Source organism: Scyliorhinus torazame, chromosome 3, assembly GCF_047496885.1.
Source record: "Scyliorhinus torazame isolate Kashiwa2021f chromosome 3, sScyTor2.1, whole genome shotgun sequence".
Taxonomy (NCBI): domain Eukaryota; kingdom Metazoa; phylum Chordata; class Chondrichthyes; order Carcharhiniformes; family Scyliorhinidae; genus Scyliorhinus; species Scyliorhinus torazame.
This window is the reverse complement of record NC_092709.1, coordinates 263,268,847-263,287,259: the sequence shown is the minus strand read 5'-3', so window position 1 is coordinate 263,287,259 and position 18,413 is coordinate 263,268,847. Positions and strand designations below refer to the sequence as shown.

At 47.5% G+C, this 18,413-nt stretch overlaps 1 protein-coding gene across 5 annotated transcripts in view; it reads right to left on the bottom strand.

Annotated features, from left to right (window-relative positions):
* The window catches only part of ca9 (carbonic anhydrase IX), a 259,496-nt gene that overhangs the window by 66,930 nt on the left and 174,153 nt on the right, over positions 1-18,413 (bottom strand). For all 5 annotated transcript variants that reach the window (XM_072497192.1, XM_072497193.1, XM_072497189.1 and 2 more), the window contains exon 9: positions 10,168-10,212. In XM_072497192.1, the coding sequence (XP_072353293.1) occupies positions 10,168-10,212 (45 nt within the window). The remainder of the gene's footprint in view (positions 1-10,167; positions 10,213-18,413) is intronic.

Genomic DNA, 18,413 nt, shown 5'->3' with positions numbered 1-18,413 from the left:
ATATCAATGGGATTAGACAAAATTTATTTGGATTTATGAAAGGGAAATCATGTTTAACAAATCTACTGGGGTTTTTGAGGCTGTAACTAGTAGAATAGGTACGGGTGAACCAATAGATGTGGTTTATTTGGATTTTCAGAAAGCTTTTGATAAAATCCCGCAAAAGAGGTTAGTGTGCAAAGTTAAAGTGCTTGGGATTGAGGGTAGAATTTTGGCATGGATTAGGGATGACATGGTGGCACAGTGGTTAGCACGGCTGCATCATAGCGCCAGACACCTGGGTTCAATTGTGGCCTCTGGTGGCTGTCTGTGTGGAGTTTGCACTTTCCCCCCATGTCTGCATGGGTTTCATCCAGGTGCTCCAGTTTCCTTCCACTGTCAAAAATGTGCAGATTAGGTGGATTGGCCATACTAAATTGCCCCTTAGTGTCCAGGGATGTGCAGTTTAAGAGGGTTACGGGATTCTTGGGATAGGGTGGGTGCCTGGTTAGGGTGCCCTTCTAGAGGGTCAGTGCAGGCTCGCTGGGCCAAATGGCCTCCTTCTGCACTGTAGGGATTCTATTATTCTATAGATTGAGAATTGGTTCGCAGGCAGGAAACAGTAGGAATAAATGGTTCTTTTACAAAGCAACAGGCAGTGACTAGTGGGGGCCTGCAGGGATCAGTGCTTGGGCCTCAGCTATTCATAATAAACATCAATGATTTGGATGAGGGAATCAAAAGTAATATTTTAAAGTTTGTTGATGACACACAACTTGCTGGGGAGGTGAGAAGTGAAGAGGATGCTAAGAAGCTTCATGGTGATTTTGACAAGCTGAGTGAGTGAGAAAATACATGACAGGTGCAGCATAATGTGGATAAATCTGAAATTATCCTCTTCAGAGGGAGAAGCATAATGGCATAGTATTATTTAAATGGTAGTAGATTGGTAAATGGTGATGTACAAAGGTACCTGGATGTCCTAGTACAGCAGTCACTGAAAGTAAGCATGTGGTTAGGAAGGCAAGTGGCATGTTGGCCTTCATTGCAATTCATTCGGTACAGGAGCAAGGATGTCTTACTCCAGCTGTATAGGGCCTTGGTGAGACCACACCTGGAGTATTTTGTGCAAATTTGGTCTCCTTATCTAAAAACGGATATATTTGCCATCAAGGGAGTGCAGCGAAGGTTCACCAAACTGAATCCTGGGATGGCAGGATTGTCGTACAAAGAGAGATTAGGTCAACTGGGCCTGTATTCACTGGAATTTAAAAGAATGAAAGAGGATCACATTGAAATGTAGAAAGTTCTGACAGGGCTGGGCAGACTGGATACACGGAAGGCATTTTCTCTGGCTGGAGGGTCTGGAACAAGGGGTCACACTCTCAGGATTCAGGGTAGGCCATTTAGGACTGAGATGAGGAAAAGCTTCTTCACTCAGACAGTGGTGAACCTATGTAATTCTCTACCACAGAAGGCTGTGGAGGCCAAACCACTAATATATTTAAAAAGGAAATAGATAGATTTCTAGATTCTAAGGGTGTAAAGACATATGGGGAGGGTGCGGGTATTTGGTGTTGAGGTAGAGGATTAGTCATGATCATATTGAATGGTGGAGCAGGCTCGAGGGGCCGAGTGGCCTACTCCTGCTCCTGCTTTTTATGTTTCTATGTTTAACCTGACTCGGAGTAAATCCAAACCAGCATCTCAGGACCTGTGGCATGTACCACTCGGGGCATTGGCACGCGTGGAATTGGCACCGGTGTTGCTGTTTTGCAGAGAGTAACAATCAACCCACTTTCTTAATACCCTCTACAATTCTTTCAGATGGAGGTGTTTCAGATATGGGCTTTGTTTCACTCCTGTCAGGCAGTTGGAAACTGGTGTCTCTGATGAATCAATTCAAAAACCACTTCAGGTCTCTAAGGCTCCATACAGAAGAGCCAATTCAGTAAATCCTGGAGCTCCCACCCTAACAGAATTATGGATGTACCTATATTACATGGACTGCAGCAGTTTGAGAAGGCGGCTCACCACCACCTTCACAAAGGCAATTAGGGCAATAAATGCTGGCTAGGCCAGTGATACCCACACCTCATTATTGTGTTATGCTTCTTCGTGTAGCATAAGCTGCTTCCTTGATGTATGCTTTGACAAAGGAAGATCCGGACTTTGTAATGAGTTCAACTTGTTTATTGAACTATTAACACAGTTCTTAAATGAGTTCGACTCTCTGCTAATCTCGCTGTAGTAACTCAGTCTATCTTTACCAGCCTGCTCTAAGCCACATGCTGGGTGTGATGCTGTTGATCAACCCTGATGTACTCTCTAGATGTCTGTCTGTGGAAAGAGGCAGAGCATGTGTGCCCTGTCCTTTTATATGGGTTGTGAAGTGCCTCCTTGTGGTAATGCCACCTCTGGGTGTCCTGATTACCCATTGGTTGTGTCCTGTTCTAATGACCCATTGGCTGTATGTTTGCAAGTCATGACATCTCTGGTGCTCCCTCTAGTCGTTACTTAGTTGTAGTGTATTTACATTAACCCCTTGTGTATACAGTGATGCATATCACCACACTCATGAATTAATTAAAAAAAACACCACTCAATTTTTATATCACTCAATATGTACTTTGTAGGAGTGGTAGATCAGGGACTAGAGTAAGCCATCACAAAGGTCAGCCACAATGTGAAGCCGTTGTAGAAAAGAGGAGTGGGTTTTGTTGACATTTCCTGACAAATGTTATTCAAAGTAAGGACAGCTGATCCCATGGAGTCAGGAGTTCATTTCTCTATCTGTTTCCCACTCAACCTATTTGTTAATTCTCACTGATAGGCAATGTACTGTTCCCATCATGGGTGTGCTTCCAGTGCATATGAAAACCTATATCAAAACTGTGCACAGTTCTCTTCATGAATTGACCACAGAAAATTACAGTCAGTGTAGCACTCATTTCAAACTATTTGTGTATGCAGTATATCCATAGTGACATAGTAAAGATAACGTAAAGTCGCCATAGTCCCAGATGACCATCGGCTGCTTTCCTCTTTGAGGGGGAGACCTGAGGATCACCACACCTCAGGCAAGGGGCAAGGTTGAGAAAGGGGGGCATTTGTGAATAACCTCAACCGGTACGGGAATTAAACCCGTGCTACTGGCGTCGCTCTGCATCGCAAACCAGCTGTCTAGCCTACTGAGCTAAACCGGCATTTGGAGCATCTATGGTTCACTAGCTAGACCCAAGCGGGAGTCATCGCCATACTTCAGTGAGAATTGACAAATGCAGGATAGGGGGAAGGGGAGAAAAATGAAGACAAAACTGGAGGTTAAAAACTTTACAAATCCTATTGTGGGAGGGGGGGGGGGGGTGAAATCTGTCGTCTTTGATAAACCACTTTACCTCAACTGAGGGAGGTGAATGGTTACATTCACCTCCAGGAAGTCTTTTAACTGTAATTAAGAAGTATTTCAGGATAGCAGTCTGTCAGTCTCATATTGTTCAACTGAATGCATTACTAGGTCATTGAAATCACATCACATCTCATGACCTGATGTCTAGTGACCAATCAGAAATGACAGCATGTCTGACTCTCAAAGTTCCAGTTTGAAAGGATTGTAAAGCTGCACCTAGCACGATAACAGCTAACACAATAAAGCTATTTACTGAAATTATAATAAACCAATAAAGCTGACATCAAGACTGCAAAAAACCATCAAACAAAACTTACTTCATTGATACCAATAGAGATACTGCTATATTCCACATTGCTCTAACAGAGATGTATCCTACTTAAAATAGCCCAGGATTGCATTTAAAACAGTTGCATTCTCTGAAGATCCATGTGTATCATGGACACTGTTTTCTTGCCAGACGTACTTTGGACATTACTTGCAAGTTATACTGAATTGTGTCGACAAGGTGATTCCAGCTACAATTCTAATCTGAACTGACTGATGATTTTGCTGATCTGTTTGTGATGCAGAACCTGTCCTCAGTGGGTTAGTGAGGGAGAAAATTAGTCAAGAATGATGTAGTATTAAATTCTATTAGTGGCATGGTCAGTTTATCTCATTAAATCTTATAAGAGATGGCTTGGATACATAACTCAACATATTTCAGAAGGGTATAAGTCGTGAAAAAGTGTGGGCAGTTATGCCCGTATTGCACCTTCCTGTGTGTTCTAGTGCTGACCCTGCTAGTGTCTGTGTAATACCCATAAGGGTTAAAGAAAAAAAAAGTACCTAAACTCCTAATCCTCACGGGTCCTGGTTGCTCTCCCCTTCCTCGACCCGACTCACAATGAACCCCTTGCACCTCTTTGAGACCAGTAAGCTTCATCTGGTCTAGCCTCCAGTGCTACTCCATGTCTCTTAAAAACTGAGGACATCAGCTCCACCCCTTCATGTCAATGACTTCCTAAGAAGTGAGCTAGGGACAGGACCTGCCATATCCGGGTCCCATTATTCGATCTGCTAAACCCCCGGTGGACCATAGCTAAAGTCCAGTGGAACAACCCTGGGGAAGTTGATCCCCAAATTCTTTTCAACCACCCTTTTTCCAAGTAAGACAAATGTGGAAAATGTAATTCAGCTACAATTAATATTGCACTTCACATTTCCTAATATGCTTCAAACTAAAACTCTCTTGGGCTATTATTTATGCACCTGATTCACCAGATTGTGAGTCTGCTAAACTATTGTTGCATTGGGGAGGGCAGAAGCTTTGAAAACTGATCAGCAGCTTGAATGTTAAAAATGAATCACACAGCAATTGCAATTCTTGTGCAGATTACAGAATGGGTTAGATTTTCGAATCCAGTCTGAATCCCACAGATCACAGGCAAAACCTGCTCCATCGACCAATGACCCCGAAACATCATTCCTGTCTTTAATTGAAATGACATGCTGGCAGCATTCCAACAGGATTGTCTGCCTTTTCAGTGAGAGAGCAAAAGGCCAGCGGCTGGCCTTGGTTACCTGCTAAGGAGTCATGAGACTGGCAGGCCCAAGGCTACAGTAAATGTTTTGAATTGCTTTCACAAACATGCCTGGTCTGGAGCTCCTCCTAATGCTCCTCTGCGCTGGAGGGCTTCTGACCTCCCCAATACAATTTTATATTTGCTTTTTTAAATTTACAGTACACAATTATTTTTTTCCAATTAAAGGGCAATTTAGCATGGCCAATCCACCTACCCTGCACATCTTTTTGGGTTCTGGCAGTGAGACCCACGCAGACACGGGGAGAATGTGCAATCTCCACATGGACAGTGACCCGGGGCCAGGATCGAACCCGGGTCCTTGGCGCCGTGAGGCAGCCGTGCTAACCATCGTACAACCGTGCAGTCCCTCCCCAATGCAATAATACAATTAGCAGACTCACAATCTGGTGAATCAGATTCGTAAAGCAACAGCCCAAGGCCACAGAGAAGGTCACACCAGTCAATATGCCCAACTAAATAGGGGTGGAAAGATTCGCGATTGGCCAATATCCCAGGAGTGGAGACCCAGCAGGTGACTATGTGGCCAGTCCCAGCACCACCTGTATGGAAAATGTTGCTCATCCAATCAACCCCATACACCAACCTATTTCTCTGCAGTTAATTAATTATAACTTATTGTATAGGTCTCAGCCCAAGCCAGTTAAAAATGCCTACAGCAAACATTAGCAGCTTTAACATCATAAAAATTTCATCCTCTTGTTTGATCTTGAAGCAAAGTCCAAAGTATGTTTTACTGCCACAATTAACTTTTATGACATCCCATTTGTTTCAGCTATGGCAAACAAGCTATATAATTTATGTAAAAAAAGGACTGATTTTCCTGGCTCTTTCCCCAACCCTTCCACCTTGTACCTGAGCATCTTTGAGTAAGCACTCGACTCCAAAGACATATAAATACTTGTGCAAACAAATGACTGCCACCCCCGTGCTGGTCGTATATTTTGAAAGAGTTAATTAAAATTCTATTATACTCCCTATTATGGTAAGTTTTAAGATTGTAAGGCCAATTGTCAAAATCTGTTTTTGGTTCGGCTGGTAGAATTTTAATCTCTTACTCAGAGCAGCTATGGTTCAAGTTTATTGTTACTGTAGTTCAGTGATCTACATAAGACACGTTCAAGCAAGAGTAGAGAGTTCTCCCAGAATCCTGCTTTATAATTCCTCCCTTAGTCAACTCCATAAAAAGATTAGCTGGTCATTTAGCCAACTGCAGTATACAAATGGCTGCACTATATCCCTATGTAACAATAGCCAACATTTGAAAAATAAGATAGCTTTAGTTGTGAGATAGCTGTTGGTATGATTCTGAGGTATATGATAAAGGAGCTTAAAAATATATGCTGCTTCATAGGATCATAGAATTAGAACAACATGAGGAGGCCATTAAGCCCACTGTGTCTGTGCTAGCTCTCTGCAAAGGCTCGTTCCACTTTCTATTCTTTTCCCCACGGCCCGGCAAATATTTTCTCTTCAGGTGTTTATCCAATTTTCTGTTGAAAGCACAATTAAATCTGCCTCCATTGCGCTCTCAGGTAATGCATTCCAGGTCCCAACTACTCACTATGTAAAAATGGTTTTCCATATTAGGTTATGGGGTTACGGGGATAGTCCGGGTGGACGGGGGAGGGAACACGGGTAGAATGCTCATTCTAAGGGTCGGTGCAGACTTAATGGGCTGAACGGCCTCCTTCTGCACTATAGGAATTCTATGATTCATATGGCACTATTGGTTCTTCTGCCAATCACCTGGTATCAAGATCCTCTGGTTCTTGACCTTTCCACCAAAGAAAGCACTTTTCTCCATCCATTCTGTCCTTATCCCTGATGCTTATGCACACCTCTATCAGATGTACTCTCAACCCCTTCTGAGGAGAACAACCAAAGTTTCTCCAACCTATCCATGTAACTAAAGTCCTTTATCCCTGCAACCATTCTCATCAATAATTCTTCACCCTTGCGAAACCCTTCCCATCCTTTCTAAACTGTGGTGCCTAGAATTATTTTTTTTATTCATTCATGGGATGTGGGCAACATTTCCCAGGCCAGCATTTATTGCCCATCCCTAATTCTCCTTGAGGAGGTGGTGGTGAGCTTCCCTCTTGAACTAGTGTAGTCGCTAAGGTGTAGGTACCCCCACAGTGCGGTTAGGGAGAAAATTCCAGGATTTTGACCTAGCGACAGTGAAGGGACGGGAATATAATTTGTGATTCTCCCAAATTAACTCTTAAGTGTTGCTGCTGGTGGGGAATGGGGAATGTTTCCTGCTGGCACTGGGAGCGCTGTTCAGGTGCCATTGAAAGTCACTCAGAAACGTTTTTTGAGAGGGTTGGGTTTTCTGCTGGCCTTGAGAGGGGCAGGACTTATACAAGCTGCCAGGTCCCGCTCTTCAGAGATCGAAATGCCGCTTTTTAAATAATCTTGCAGCCCACCTGAATTGCTGGCAAGGCCCTCCCGCCAAGTGAGTGACACTCCATTATGGGGCGTCCTTCAGTCCCCCTTTCAGGGTCCCTCCGGTGCACCCCTCCAGTCTTCCCCATCATGCCCTGCCCCTTGCCAGTGCCAACCTGATACCTTGGACTCCGAGGAGGGTGCAAGGGGGTCTGCACCTTCTCTACACTTCCTTCAAGGTGCCAAGGGGGGTACTTCAGGGGAGGCGGGGGTTGGGGGGGTCTAGGGCTGGGCTGGAGGTGCTCAGGTCAGGGGTCTTTCCTGGAATGGGAGTTGTGTTCCAGGTTTTCCCTTTGTAGCGTTGGAAATTATTAAACTGTCTTTCAGCATGTTAAGTTGTAGTTTAAAGTTTATCCTCTGATGTGTTGGAATACTTTGATGTCTCTCCAGCATGTCAATATCAATGATCAGTCAGAAGAAGGTGAAAGTCTTCCCTTTAATATTTTGGAAAACTTTGAAGTGCCTTTTCCACAGTCTGGCCTGGAGGCAAGTGTAGGGAGGGTACCCACTCCCTTGCACCCCACTCCTCAGAATCCAAGGTGCCAGGTCCCCACTTGTCAGGACCAGCACTAATTCACGTCCACATGACTCCCAGCTGGAGGTGCTGGAGCACCTCAGGAAGCCGGTGAATTGGGCTTCCTGCCTGATAATCACAGTCAAATGAATGTAAACGGGAATTAGCATGCTCTTGCCAGCTCTGGGGGAGAATCTGATCGGGGCCGGCGGAGTGGGCAAGGGGATTCACAATGGGTTTGATGTCCGGCTAGAATCCCATTTTAGCGATACAGTGGGCCATCGCGATTCCCGCCTGGGGATAGTGGCCCTGGAGAATCGCTCCCATAGTTCCCAGTCAGGATGGTGTGTGACTTGGTGGGGAACTTCCATATAGTGGTGTTCCACCCACTTGCCACCCGAATCCCTTCAGCCAGGGTAACTTTGTTGTTGTACTCCCCCTTACCTATTGATTCACAAAATATTTGCACTGAAGTTAGGTGGGTGATGGTGTTCTCAGGTGTTTGCTGCCCTTGCCCTTCTAGGTGGTAACAGTCGTGGGTTTGCATTGTGGTGTCTAAGGTGCCTTGGTGAGCTCCTGCAGTGCATCTTGTGCAGCTACTGTGTGTCGGTGGTGAGATGGAGTGAATGTTTGTGGATGGGGTGCCAATGTGGTGCTTTGTCCTATATGGTGTCAAGCTTCTTGAGTATTGTTGGAATTATATTCACCCGGTAGTTTCTGGATTTATCCTTTTACCCTTTTTTGACCGAAGGTATAACATTTTTACATTTGTCTGCACATCTGTAATACACAATAAACTCAGAGACGCAGCTACATGTAAAGAGGTGGGGCAGATAAACTGGGACAGTTTTGCAATTTGGAAGCATTCTTGCCATAATGCATTAGTGTGGGTCATGCTGCCCTCATTCCATCCCCACCTTAAAATATTTACATCTATGTGAGTTGGCGTAATTCACCCTAGAGGTGAAAAATAACATCATAAAGTATTTGTTTTTTTACAATTCTAACATTTTATGAATAAACCCTGGGCTGGATTCTCCGATTCTGAGGCTATGTCCCCAAGCCGGCGTGGGAACGGTGGTGTTTTATGCCATAAAAAATGGCGCAAAATAGCCACCGATTCCCTGTTTTGTTGGGGGCTAGCAGGACGGCAGCGTAGAGCACCCGGCTCTAGCTGCCGATATGACCCGGAGAATTGCCGGGTCTGTGGCCGCGGATGCGCACGGCGCGGCCTGCAGTAGCCTCGTCATGCTACATGGTGCAGGCCGCTCATGGACCCGGCCTGCAAAATAGTGCACCTCCCTTTAGCCGCCTCGCGTGCCCCAGACCACCCCCCCCCCCCCCACAGTGCCCCCAGCCCCTAATAAAGTCCCCCCCCTGCCCGCGGATCGGCCCTCCCCCGACTGTGGTGGTGCTGGACTGAGTCCGCAGGCGCCATGCCGAGTTCCCAACAGCAAGAGGCCTTTCCTAGAGTACGTCGCTTTGGAGGAGGCGGAGCATTGCGAAAGCGGCGCTGCCCCTGATTTGGTCGGAAACTCTGATTCTCTGACCGGTCGCCGAATGCGATTTCGGCGTCAGCGACCGGAGAATTCAACCCCATATATTAATTACGTGCCAAAAGTGAAAACATTGAGCTGATCATTTTATTATTCAAATACAGCACATATCCTGCAATCATACACACCTTGTGAAGCCTCATAATTCCCTATTTCCAAAATGCACTCACTCTCTAATTCATTTTGAATCTCTTCCGACCTAGAACTTTATTAATGCTCACAAATCCCACTGGAACCCTGGGCCGTTGAATAAATTCATGCTGCCTGTTAATATTCATTCATAATATTTTTCTTAATATATTTTTGGGTGAACAAAAGGCTCGCAAATTGACATTGGAATTTTAATTGGCTGAAACTGGTTTGGAAGCTCGTTGGCAAATCAAAACGTTTGTCCTCAGTTCATCTTGAAGGTAACAAATTTGATGTGATATGTGGATCAGAGCAGAACAAAAAAAATCAACTTGTCAGTCGCCAACTTAAAAGACATTGTTGCGATGAATTATTTCAACAGTGATGATTGGCAGTATAAACGGAATGTTCACAATGAGATAGAATTGCAATGCACTTTTCTTACAGGTTATATTCACACATAAAATAAATCCCAGAAAAATCCAAGCAAAGCACAGTTCAACGATGACTATTTCTGTGTTAGATTGACTACAATTACTGTACCTGATTTGTTGAGTTCACTTGATTCACCAGAATCTTCTTTAGGAACTGTGGGCAAAAAGAAATTACCATGTTATTCGAAGAGTGAGATGGCGTTCCCAACGTTTGAACTTACCTGATCCAATGGTGGCCATGAGCTGATCAGTCGCACACAAGGTAGCTCCGGCTTGGAGGCTTTGGCCCTTTCTGCCCAGTTAATGGGCACTTTGCTTGTAAATAGTGCAGAATAAGTGGAGGGAGTTGGTTTCTCCTCCAAAGAACAGCCCGTAACAGCCTCCCCGAGCAGGCGTCGGAATATGGCGACTCGGGGCTTTTTACAGTAACTTCATTTGAAGCCTACTTGTCATTTTTCATTTTCAAGTGGAATGTTGGCGGGCTACAACTGCCGGCAAAAGTTGAGTAAAGCCTTGGTTTAGGAAGTGGATGATCCGCGTGGCACAGCAACTGAAAGAATGGTGGAGTTGGGTATGTTGTCATCGCCTACCACACTGCCTGTGGAGCAGTTGCTGGATTTTATCAAATGGGAGCTCCTGCATCATCAGAAAGAGATGCATGAGGATTGGTCCAGGGAGATGGAGGGAGCAGAAGCCTCTCTTTGCGGGACTTTGGAGTGGGCGGAGTCACAAGGTGCAACGATCTGAGAGGTGGAAAGGGCAGTGTTGGACCACAGTGACCGGATTGCGTCTTTGGAGGCAGAGATGGCAATGCTGGGCGAGGCCTGTAAGATGCAGAGGGCAACGGTGGACGACCAGGAAAATTGGTTCAGGCGGCAGAATCTACGAATTGTGAGGCTGCCGGAGGGGGCTACGGTGGGTAACCAGAGTGGGTGGGGGGGGGGGGGGGGGGGAGTGGTTAGGTAGTTTGGGGACGGGGGGAGGGAGTGGAGTGGAGGGACAGGGTTAGAGGGAGAGGGGGCAGAGATTTGGGGGCAGGGCAGGGGGAGGAGGATGGCAGAGGGGAATGTGCTGGTGACGCAGGTAATTTTTTGGGTGTGTTTAGGAGAGGTTGGAGGGGGCACAGACTAAAGGGGACCTTAGTGGTCGGGAGAGCTCTGAGTTAGGTGGGAATGAGGAAGGGGTTCAAAACCCCCCGGTGAGGATAGTAACGTGGAACGTGCAGGGGCTGAACTGTCTAGTTAACTGGTCCTGGGTGTTCGCGCACTTAAAACGTTTGAGGGCAGAGGGTGGATGCCATGTAGAATTGGATTGATGGTACTGGGTGGACCCGACAAGGGAGCTGTTGGAAGAACAGAAGAAACTGCAGGGGAAGTCTGACCTTGTGACGACATGGCAGGCAGTGGGTCAGCTTTATCGCTCAAGGGGATGCTCTATGAATATGGAAGAAGGCTAGTCGGCTGCTAGCCCATCAATTGAGGCAGCAGGCAGTTACACAGGAGATTGTACAGGTGAGTGTGAGGGAGGAGGGTTGGTGATGAACCTGGAGAAAATTAATGAGGCATTTGAGGCATTCTATCAGGAGCTGTATTGATCGACCCACGGGGAGGGGGGGCCTCACCTGGAGGTGGGGAATTTCTTAGACTGGTTGGGGTTCCTGAAGGTGGAAAGAGGGAAGGGACAAGGATTGGAGGTGCCATAGGGGCTGTAGTAGATATTGGAGCATATTTGGTTGATACAGTCAGGGAAGGCACCGGGGCTGGATGGCTTTCCGGTAGAATTGTACAAAAATGTTTTGGCAGAGTAGCCGTCCCGTCTCACAGAATCACAGAAAATGCAGTGCAGAAGAGGCCCTTCAGCCCATCGAGTCTGCACTGACGCATGAAAGTCACCTGACCTACCTACCTAATCCCATTTGCCAGCACTTGGTCCATAACCTGGGGATGTATAATGGTTCGCTGGCATGGGGGTGTTGCCGGCCACACTTGCGCAAGCATTGATTTCTTTGATGCCAACAGTGTGTGGGTCTTACCGGCCCATCTCCCTACTGAATACTGATGTGAAGTTGCTAGCTAAGGTGTTGATAAGGCGACTGGAGGAGTGTGTGCCAGAGGTGGTCTTTGAGGACCAGACGAGATTTGTTAAGGGGTGGCAGTTGTTGATTAACATCAGAAGGCTGTTGAATGTGGTAATGACTCCGTAAAGGGGTACAGCATCAGACGTTATCAGCCTCAGACTGAAGAGACCATCCTTTAAAACAGCGATGAGGAGGAATTTCTTCAGCCAGAGGGTGGTGAATCTGTGGAACTCATTGCCGCAGAAGGCTGTGGAGGCCAAATCACTGGGTGTCTTTAAGACAGAGATAGATAGGTTCTTGATTAATAAGGGGATCAGGGGTTATGGGGAGAAGGCAGGAGAATGGGATGATTAAAGGCGGAGCAGACCCGAAGGACCGAGTGGCCTAATTCTGCTCCTATGTCTTATGGTCTAAGGTGCCTATGCTAAACTAAGTGGGGACTAAGTGGCCACAGCTTTCCCACCAGGTGAAGGCCAGTCAGAATCTGCCAGGAAGAAGAAGATGGCACAAAAGGTATGATGCGTGTTTTTGCTGTTGGAGCAGAAGGTGCAAGAGTGGCATCCACAAGAAAAGTTTAGGTCTCTCCTGTCCTGGAACTCTCCTTCCCTTCCTGAGTCTCTTTCAGAACCGTTCTCCCCACATCTACATCCATCCTAACAGGTTTCCAAGGGTTGCTCAGTTTTTCGAAGGCCGACAGCCAATTCCGGCTCACTTCCCACAGGGAATTGACTGGTGGTATGTTGGTGAGATGTAGCCGTTATAATGGTTGGAGTTTTATTCACAATATTGCCCGGGTAACAAATTGACTTGCCAGGTTTTACCGGCGAGAATCTCGCTTTCCAATTCTCACACAATTTTGAGCCCGTGTTCATTGTTTGCGCTCACCTCGAATGTGGACACAAAATTGCCCCCATAGTGTCTCGTTCTACACTTTGAGATTTCCCATTCTCCAACAGCACAATGATTTTCCAGTTGGAAATTTGTAGAATTTTATAGATTTTTCTAACCCGCAGATGGAGCCAGAGGATGGAGGACAAGCGACGGCAAGCATGCCCAGAGAAGCAGGGAGGCCCTCATGCTCTCATTGGACAAGGCTTTGTCCATCAGGTCAAGCCCTCCCTCCCATTCCTCTTCTTCCCACAATTCCCATTCTTTCTCTCCGATACCACCCTGTTCTGCTTGCCGTCCTTGAGATGCGCTGGAGTCAGGAGGGGGGATTTGGAAGAACTGGAGACTGCTGCTGCCTCCTTGGCGGCAGGTCCCAGGTAGGCCTCCAGCACATCCTCCTCCCTGACGGTGCCCGTAGGAACCTGGGGGTCTCCATGGGATGGAGGGGCAGCTGGAATGAGCTCCAGTGGCCGCAGGGTCATTGGGCTTTGCCTGCCCTGACGACCTTCTTAACCGGATTCTCCTGCTTAAGTTTCTGTTTGTATGCCAGGAGAAGGAGCACTGGCTTATGTTCTGATTTTAAAGTGCAGTCGGGGAGGACAGGAGATGTAATGGTGGAATTTTGGCAGTACACTTTTTAAAATTGAATTTACATTTGTACACACAGGAGATAATTGAAACAATTATTATTTACAATTTACATGTATTTCCTTTTTTGGCGGTCCCTCTCCATTACCCCCCCCCCCCCCCCACTCATTCCCCCTCCCCTTTTCTGCTATTTAGGCTCTGTCTTGGGCCCTTTCTTCTGCCGTAGATATTATTATCTACCATTTGTCTTGTTTTTTGTTCTTATGGCTTTCTGGGGAGACTCTCTGGCCCCTTCATTGACTCTCCCTGGGTGCCCTCCTGGTGTTTCCTTGGGTTCCTCCCTTTCTATTCCCCCCCCCCCCCCCCCCCCCCCCCCCCCCACTTTGTTCCTGTCTGCTTTCTGTGGCCCTTGTGGTTCCTATTGGTCCCCCACCTCCTTCCCTTCCTATCCATTATTGGCTTCAAACGGGTTTTGGAACAGGCTGATGAATGGCCCCATGCTTTATGGAAACCCTCGTCTGACCCTCGGATGGTGTACTTGATCTTCTCCAGGTGGAGAAATTTCAACAGGTCTGCCAGCCAGTCTGCCGCTGTGGGTGGTGCTGCTGATCGCCCGCCCAGCAGGATTCTCCGGCATGCAATTAGGGAAGCAAAGGCAAGGGCGTTCGCAGGAGGAGGTGGAGTTGGCCCTACTTAGTGCTTCGCTCCAGAGTCCCTACCCTATTTCCATCCCTAGTTCACCCTCCCATTTCTGTCTTACCCCATCCAGTGGCACTCTTGCCCTTTCTAAAAGGCATCCGTATATGTCCCCACAGTTCCCTTTATTCATACTGTCCACGTCCAGTAGCTCCTCCAACATTGTGTCTCTTGGGGCCCTGGGGTACCACATCACCTCCTTGCAGGGAAAGTTTTTTGTTGTAAATGTCGGAGCTCCTGTCCATTCGGTAGTTCCAGTCCCTCCGTCAGCTTGTCTAAGTTTGCAAGTCTGTCCCCCGGGTAGAAGTCCCTAATCGCTAGCGACCCCCACCTTCCCGTCTCCACCACTTAAAGGTGGAGTCTAGCATGGCTGGTGGGAAGCTGTGGTTACCGCAGATGGGAGCCATGGTGGAAACCTCTGTTAAGCCGAAGTTTGTCATCTGGTTCCAAGTTTTTAGCATTGCTACCGCCACTGGTCTGGACGTGTACTTTGCCGGCAGGGATGGGAGCGCTGTTGTGGCTAGGGCTCGGCGGGTCATTCCCGTGCAGGAGGACTCCTCCAACGTCACCCTTTCCTTGCTCGCTCCCTTAATCCATCCTCTCAAAGTCTCAGCTATGGCTGCCCAGTGGTAGTATTGCAAGTTCGGAAGGGCCAGCCTGCCCGTGCTTCTTCTCCTCTGCAGTGTTGTCTTGGGGATTCTTGGATTGTTTCCTCCCATAAAAATGCCATAATCATTTTATCTTTCTTTGGAAAAAGGTCTTTGGGGATTGTGGTATATACATGCACACATTAATGTATCTAGTTGTCTATCAGTGCACGTAGTTATCGCTAAGACTTCCGACCAGCAGGTGGAGTCAGAGATCCATCACGTGATTCGGGACACCCGCCAGTTGGTAGTAAGTCATACAATAAAACAGTCGCACTTAGAGCAGTTCCAGGAGAATTCACTGCATTCATTCAGTAGCCATCAACTGTATTATACTTCATTAGTTATCTTTTCAACGTGCTTGTTAATAAATAATCTTTATAGTTAAACAACTATATGTTCTGTGTACTGTGGTAATACCAGGTATTGCGGTACCTGAGAGGTGGATGACCATTGGTTAGACCCAGGAGTCTCCCATTGGCTGATGTACGTAGCTCCGCCCTGAGAGGCGGAGTATAAGAACCGGTGCCATCCCAGCAGCCTTCACTTTCTGTATCGAAGCTGCTGAGGAAGAATTCTAGCAGATTAAAGACTTCAGTTATGAATCACTTCGTCTTGAGAGTAATTGATTGCGCATCATGTACATCATTACAACGGTTATATCACAGAACACAACAGGGATAAAGATCGGTATGCCTAAACAGGAAGTTGAACCTCGGCAGTACGTTCATTTTGATTGTCTGCACCTTTCCCGCCAGGGAAAGCGGGAGTGGATCCCACCTCTGTATGTCCTTTTTAACTCCCTCTGCCAGACTGGTCAGATTCCACTTGTAGATCGAGTCCAGTCATGGGTTATCTGGATCTCCAGGTAGCGGAATTTGTTTGGGGCTATTTTGAAGTGTATACCTTCCAGCTCCGGCCCTTCCCTGTTTGGGTTCATCAGGAATACCTCTCGCTTGTCCAGGTTGAGTTTTTAGCCTGAGAAGACCCCAAACTTTTCCAGGTGCTTCATGGTTGCTTTCAGGCCGTTCTGCGGATCCGAGATGTAAAGGAGCAGGTCATCCACAAAGAGTGAGACTGTGTGCTCTCTGACTCCTCTTCGGATACCCTTCCAACCTCTCGCATCTCACAGGGTGATCGCCAGTGGCTCAATTGCCCCCCAACAGGAGTGGGGACAGTGAGTATCCCTGCCTGCTGCCTCTGTGCAGCTGGAAGTATTCAGAGCTGGTGGTGTTGGTCCGAACGCTCGCCTTGGGGGTGTTGTACAGGAGTTTCACCCACATGGTGAACCCCACCTCCAGCCCAAACCACTCCAGCACCTCGATGAGGTATTTCCATTCGACTCTGTCGAAGGCCTTTTCTGCATCCAGGGAGACAATCACCTCTGGTGTTCTCTGCACGGATGGGGTCAGTATCACATTCAGCAGCCGTCTGATGTTCACAGTTAGCTGGCTGTCCTTGACAAAGTCCGTTTGGTCCTCTGCGACCACTACTGGTACGCAGTTCTCCAGTCTCTTAACCAGGACCTTCGCGAGTATCTTCACGTCTACATTCAGCAGCGAAATGGGTCTGTATGATCCGCATTCCGTCGGGTCTTTGTCTTTTTGGGGGATCACCAATATCGTGGCCTGTGTTAGCGTAGCAGTCAGGGTGCCCCTCGCTAGCGAGTCTGCGAATGTTTACCGTAGGTGCGGGCAAGAGCTGTGCAAATGTTTTGTGGAAGTCTGCTGGGAACCCATCCGGGCCCGCCGCCTTCCCTGCCTGCTCGGAGTTGATACTCTCCATGACCTCACCCTATTGGTGCTTCCAGCTCCCTGTGTCTATCATCCCCCACAACCCAACGATGTGCAGGTTAGGTGGACTGACATGTTCAGCCCGTTGAGGAACTGTTTCATGCCCGAATTCCCGTCTTGAGGCTCGGACATACACAGTTCCCGGTGGAAGACCTTAAATGCTTGGTTGACTTTTTTCGGTTAAGCCAGCAGTCCACCTCTACTGTCCTTTACCTGGGCTAGTTCCCTCCTGGCTGCCTGCCTTCTCAGCTGGTGAACCAACAAGCGGCTAGCCTTCTCTCTGTGTTCATAAAGGGTCCCCCAGGTCTGGCGGAGTTGGTGCACTACCTTCCTCGTGGACAGCAGGTTAAAGTCCATTTGTAACTTTTTCCTCTCTGCCAGAAGCTCTACGGTCGGGGCCTCAGAGTATCTTCTGTCTATCTCCAGGATGGAGTTCGATCAGTTGCTGCCTAGCCACCCTCACTTCCCTGTGTCTATGAGCCTTAATAACAGACTTCAGTGCCTCCCAGAATGTGGAGGGTGAGACTTCCCCATTCTGGTTGTTAGTGATGTACTCGCCTATGGCCTGTGATTTTTCTGGCAGAAGACCTTGTCGACCAAGAGGCCTGTATCCAACCTCCATGCAGGACATTGGGCATGTCCTGTCTCCAACCTCACATCCATATAATGTGAAGTGTGGTCAGAGATGACTACTGTGGAGTATTCTCCTCTGACTATTCCTGGAAGCACCAGTTTCCCCACTGCAAAGAAGTCGCTTCAGGTATATATCTTGTGTACCGACGAAAAGAATGAAATTCCTTCTCACCTGGGTGCGGGAACTGTAATAGGTCAATAAACATTCCCAGTTCCCTAACCATGCCTGTCTTTTTCCCTGTTCTGGGGTTTGATCGGTCCATCAATGGGTACTGTACGCAGTTGAAGACCCCCTCCATGATCCGTCGGTGTGTGTTGATGTCAGGGATTTCCGCCATGGTCTTTTTTATGATATCCATGTTGTCCCAGTTGGGCGTGACACCTTCACCAGGACCACCGGTGCCCCGTCCACGACACCACTGACCATGACATATTGTCCCCCTTGGTCCGTAACAGTCTTTGTCGCCGTAAACATTGTCCTTTTGCTGATCAAAATAGCTACACCCCTAGCCTTTGTCCTATAACATGAATGTTACATCTGTCCCAAGGGTGGCATGATGGTTCAGTGGTTAGCACTGCTGCCTACAGCGATGAAGACCCAGGTTTGATTCTGGCCCCGGGTCACTGTCGTGTGGAATTTGCACATTCTCGCCGTGTCTGCGTGGGTTTCAACCCCACAACCCAAAGATGTGCAGGCTAGGTGGATTGGCCACGCTAAGTTGCCCCTTAATTGGAAAAAAATAATTGGGTAGTCTAAATTTATTTTTAAAATCAGAAAAAAAAAATGATACGTCTGTCCCACTCAGCCTTTCCTTACCTGCAGTCGGCCCTTCTCCCTCAAGTGCATCTCTTGGAGGAAGACTTTGTCGGCTTCCAAACTTTTCACTGGGCGAAGACTCTGGATGTTTTCACTGGACCGTTAAGTCCCCTGACGTTCCAGGTGATAATCCTGATGGAGATTTTTTGTGTCCCTCCTCCCTCCTGCAGGTTCAATTCTTACCTGGTGGACCTGCCCCTGCACTCCGGGGTTTCT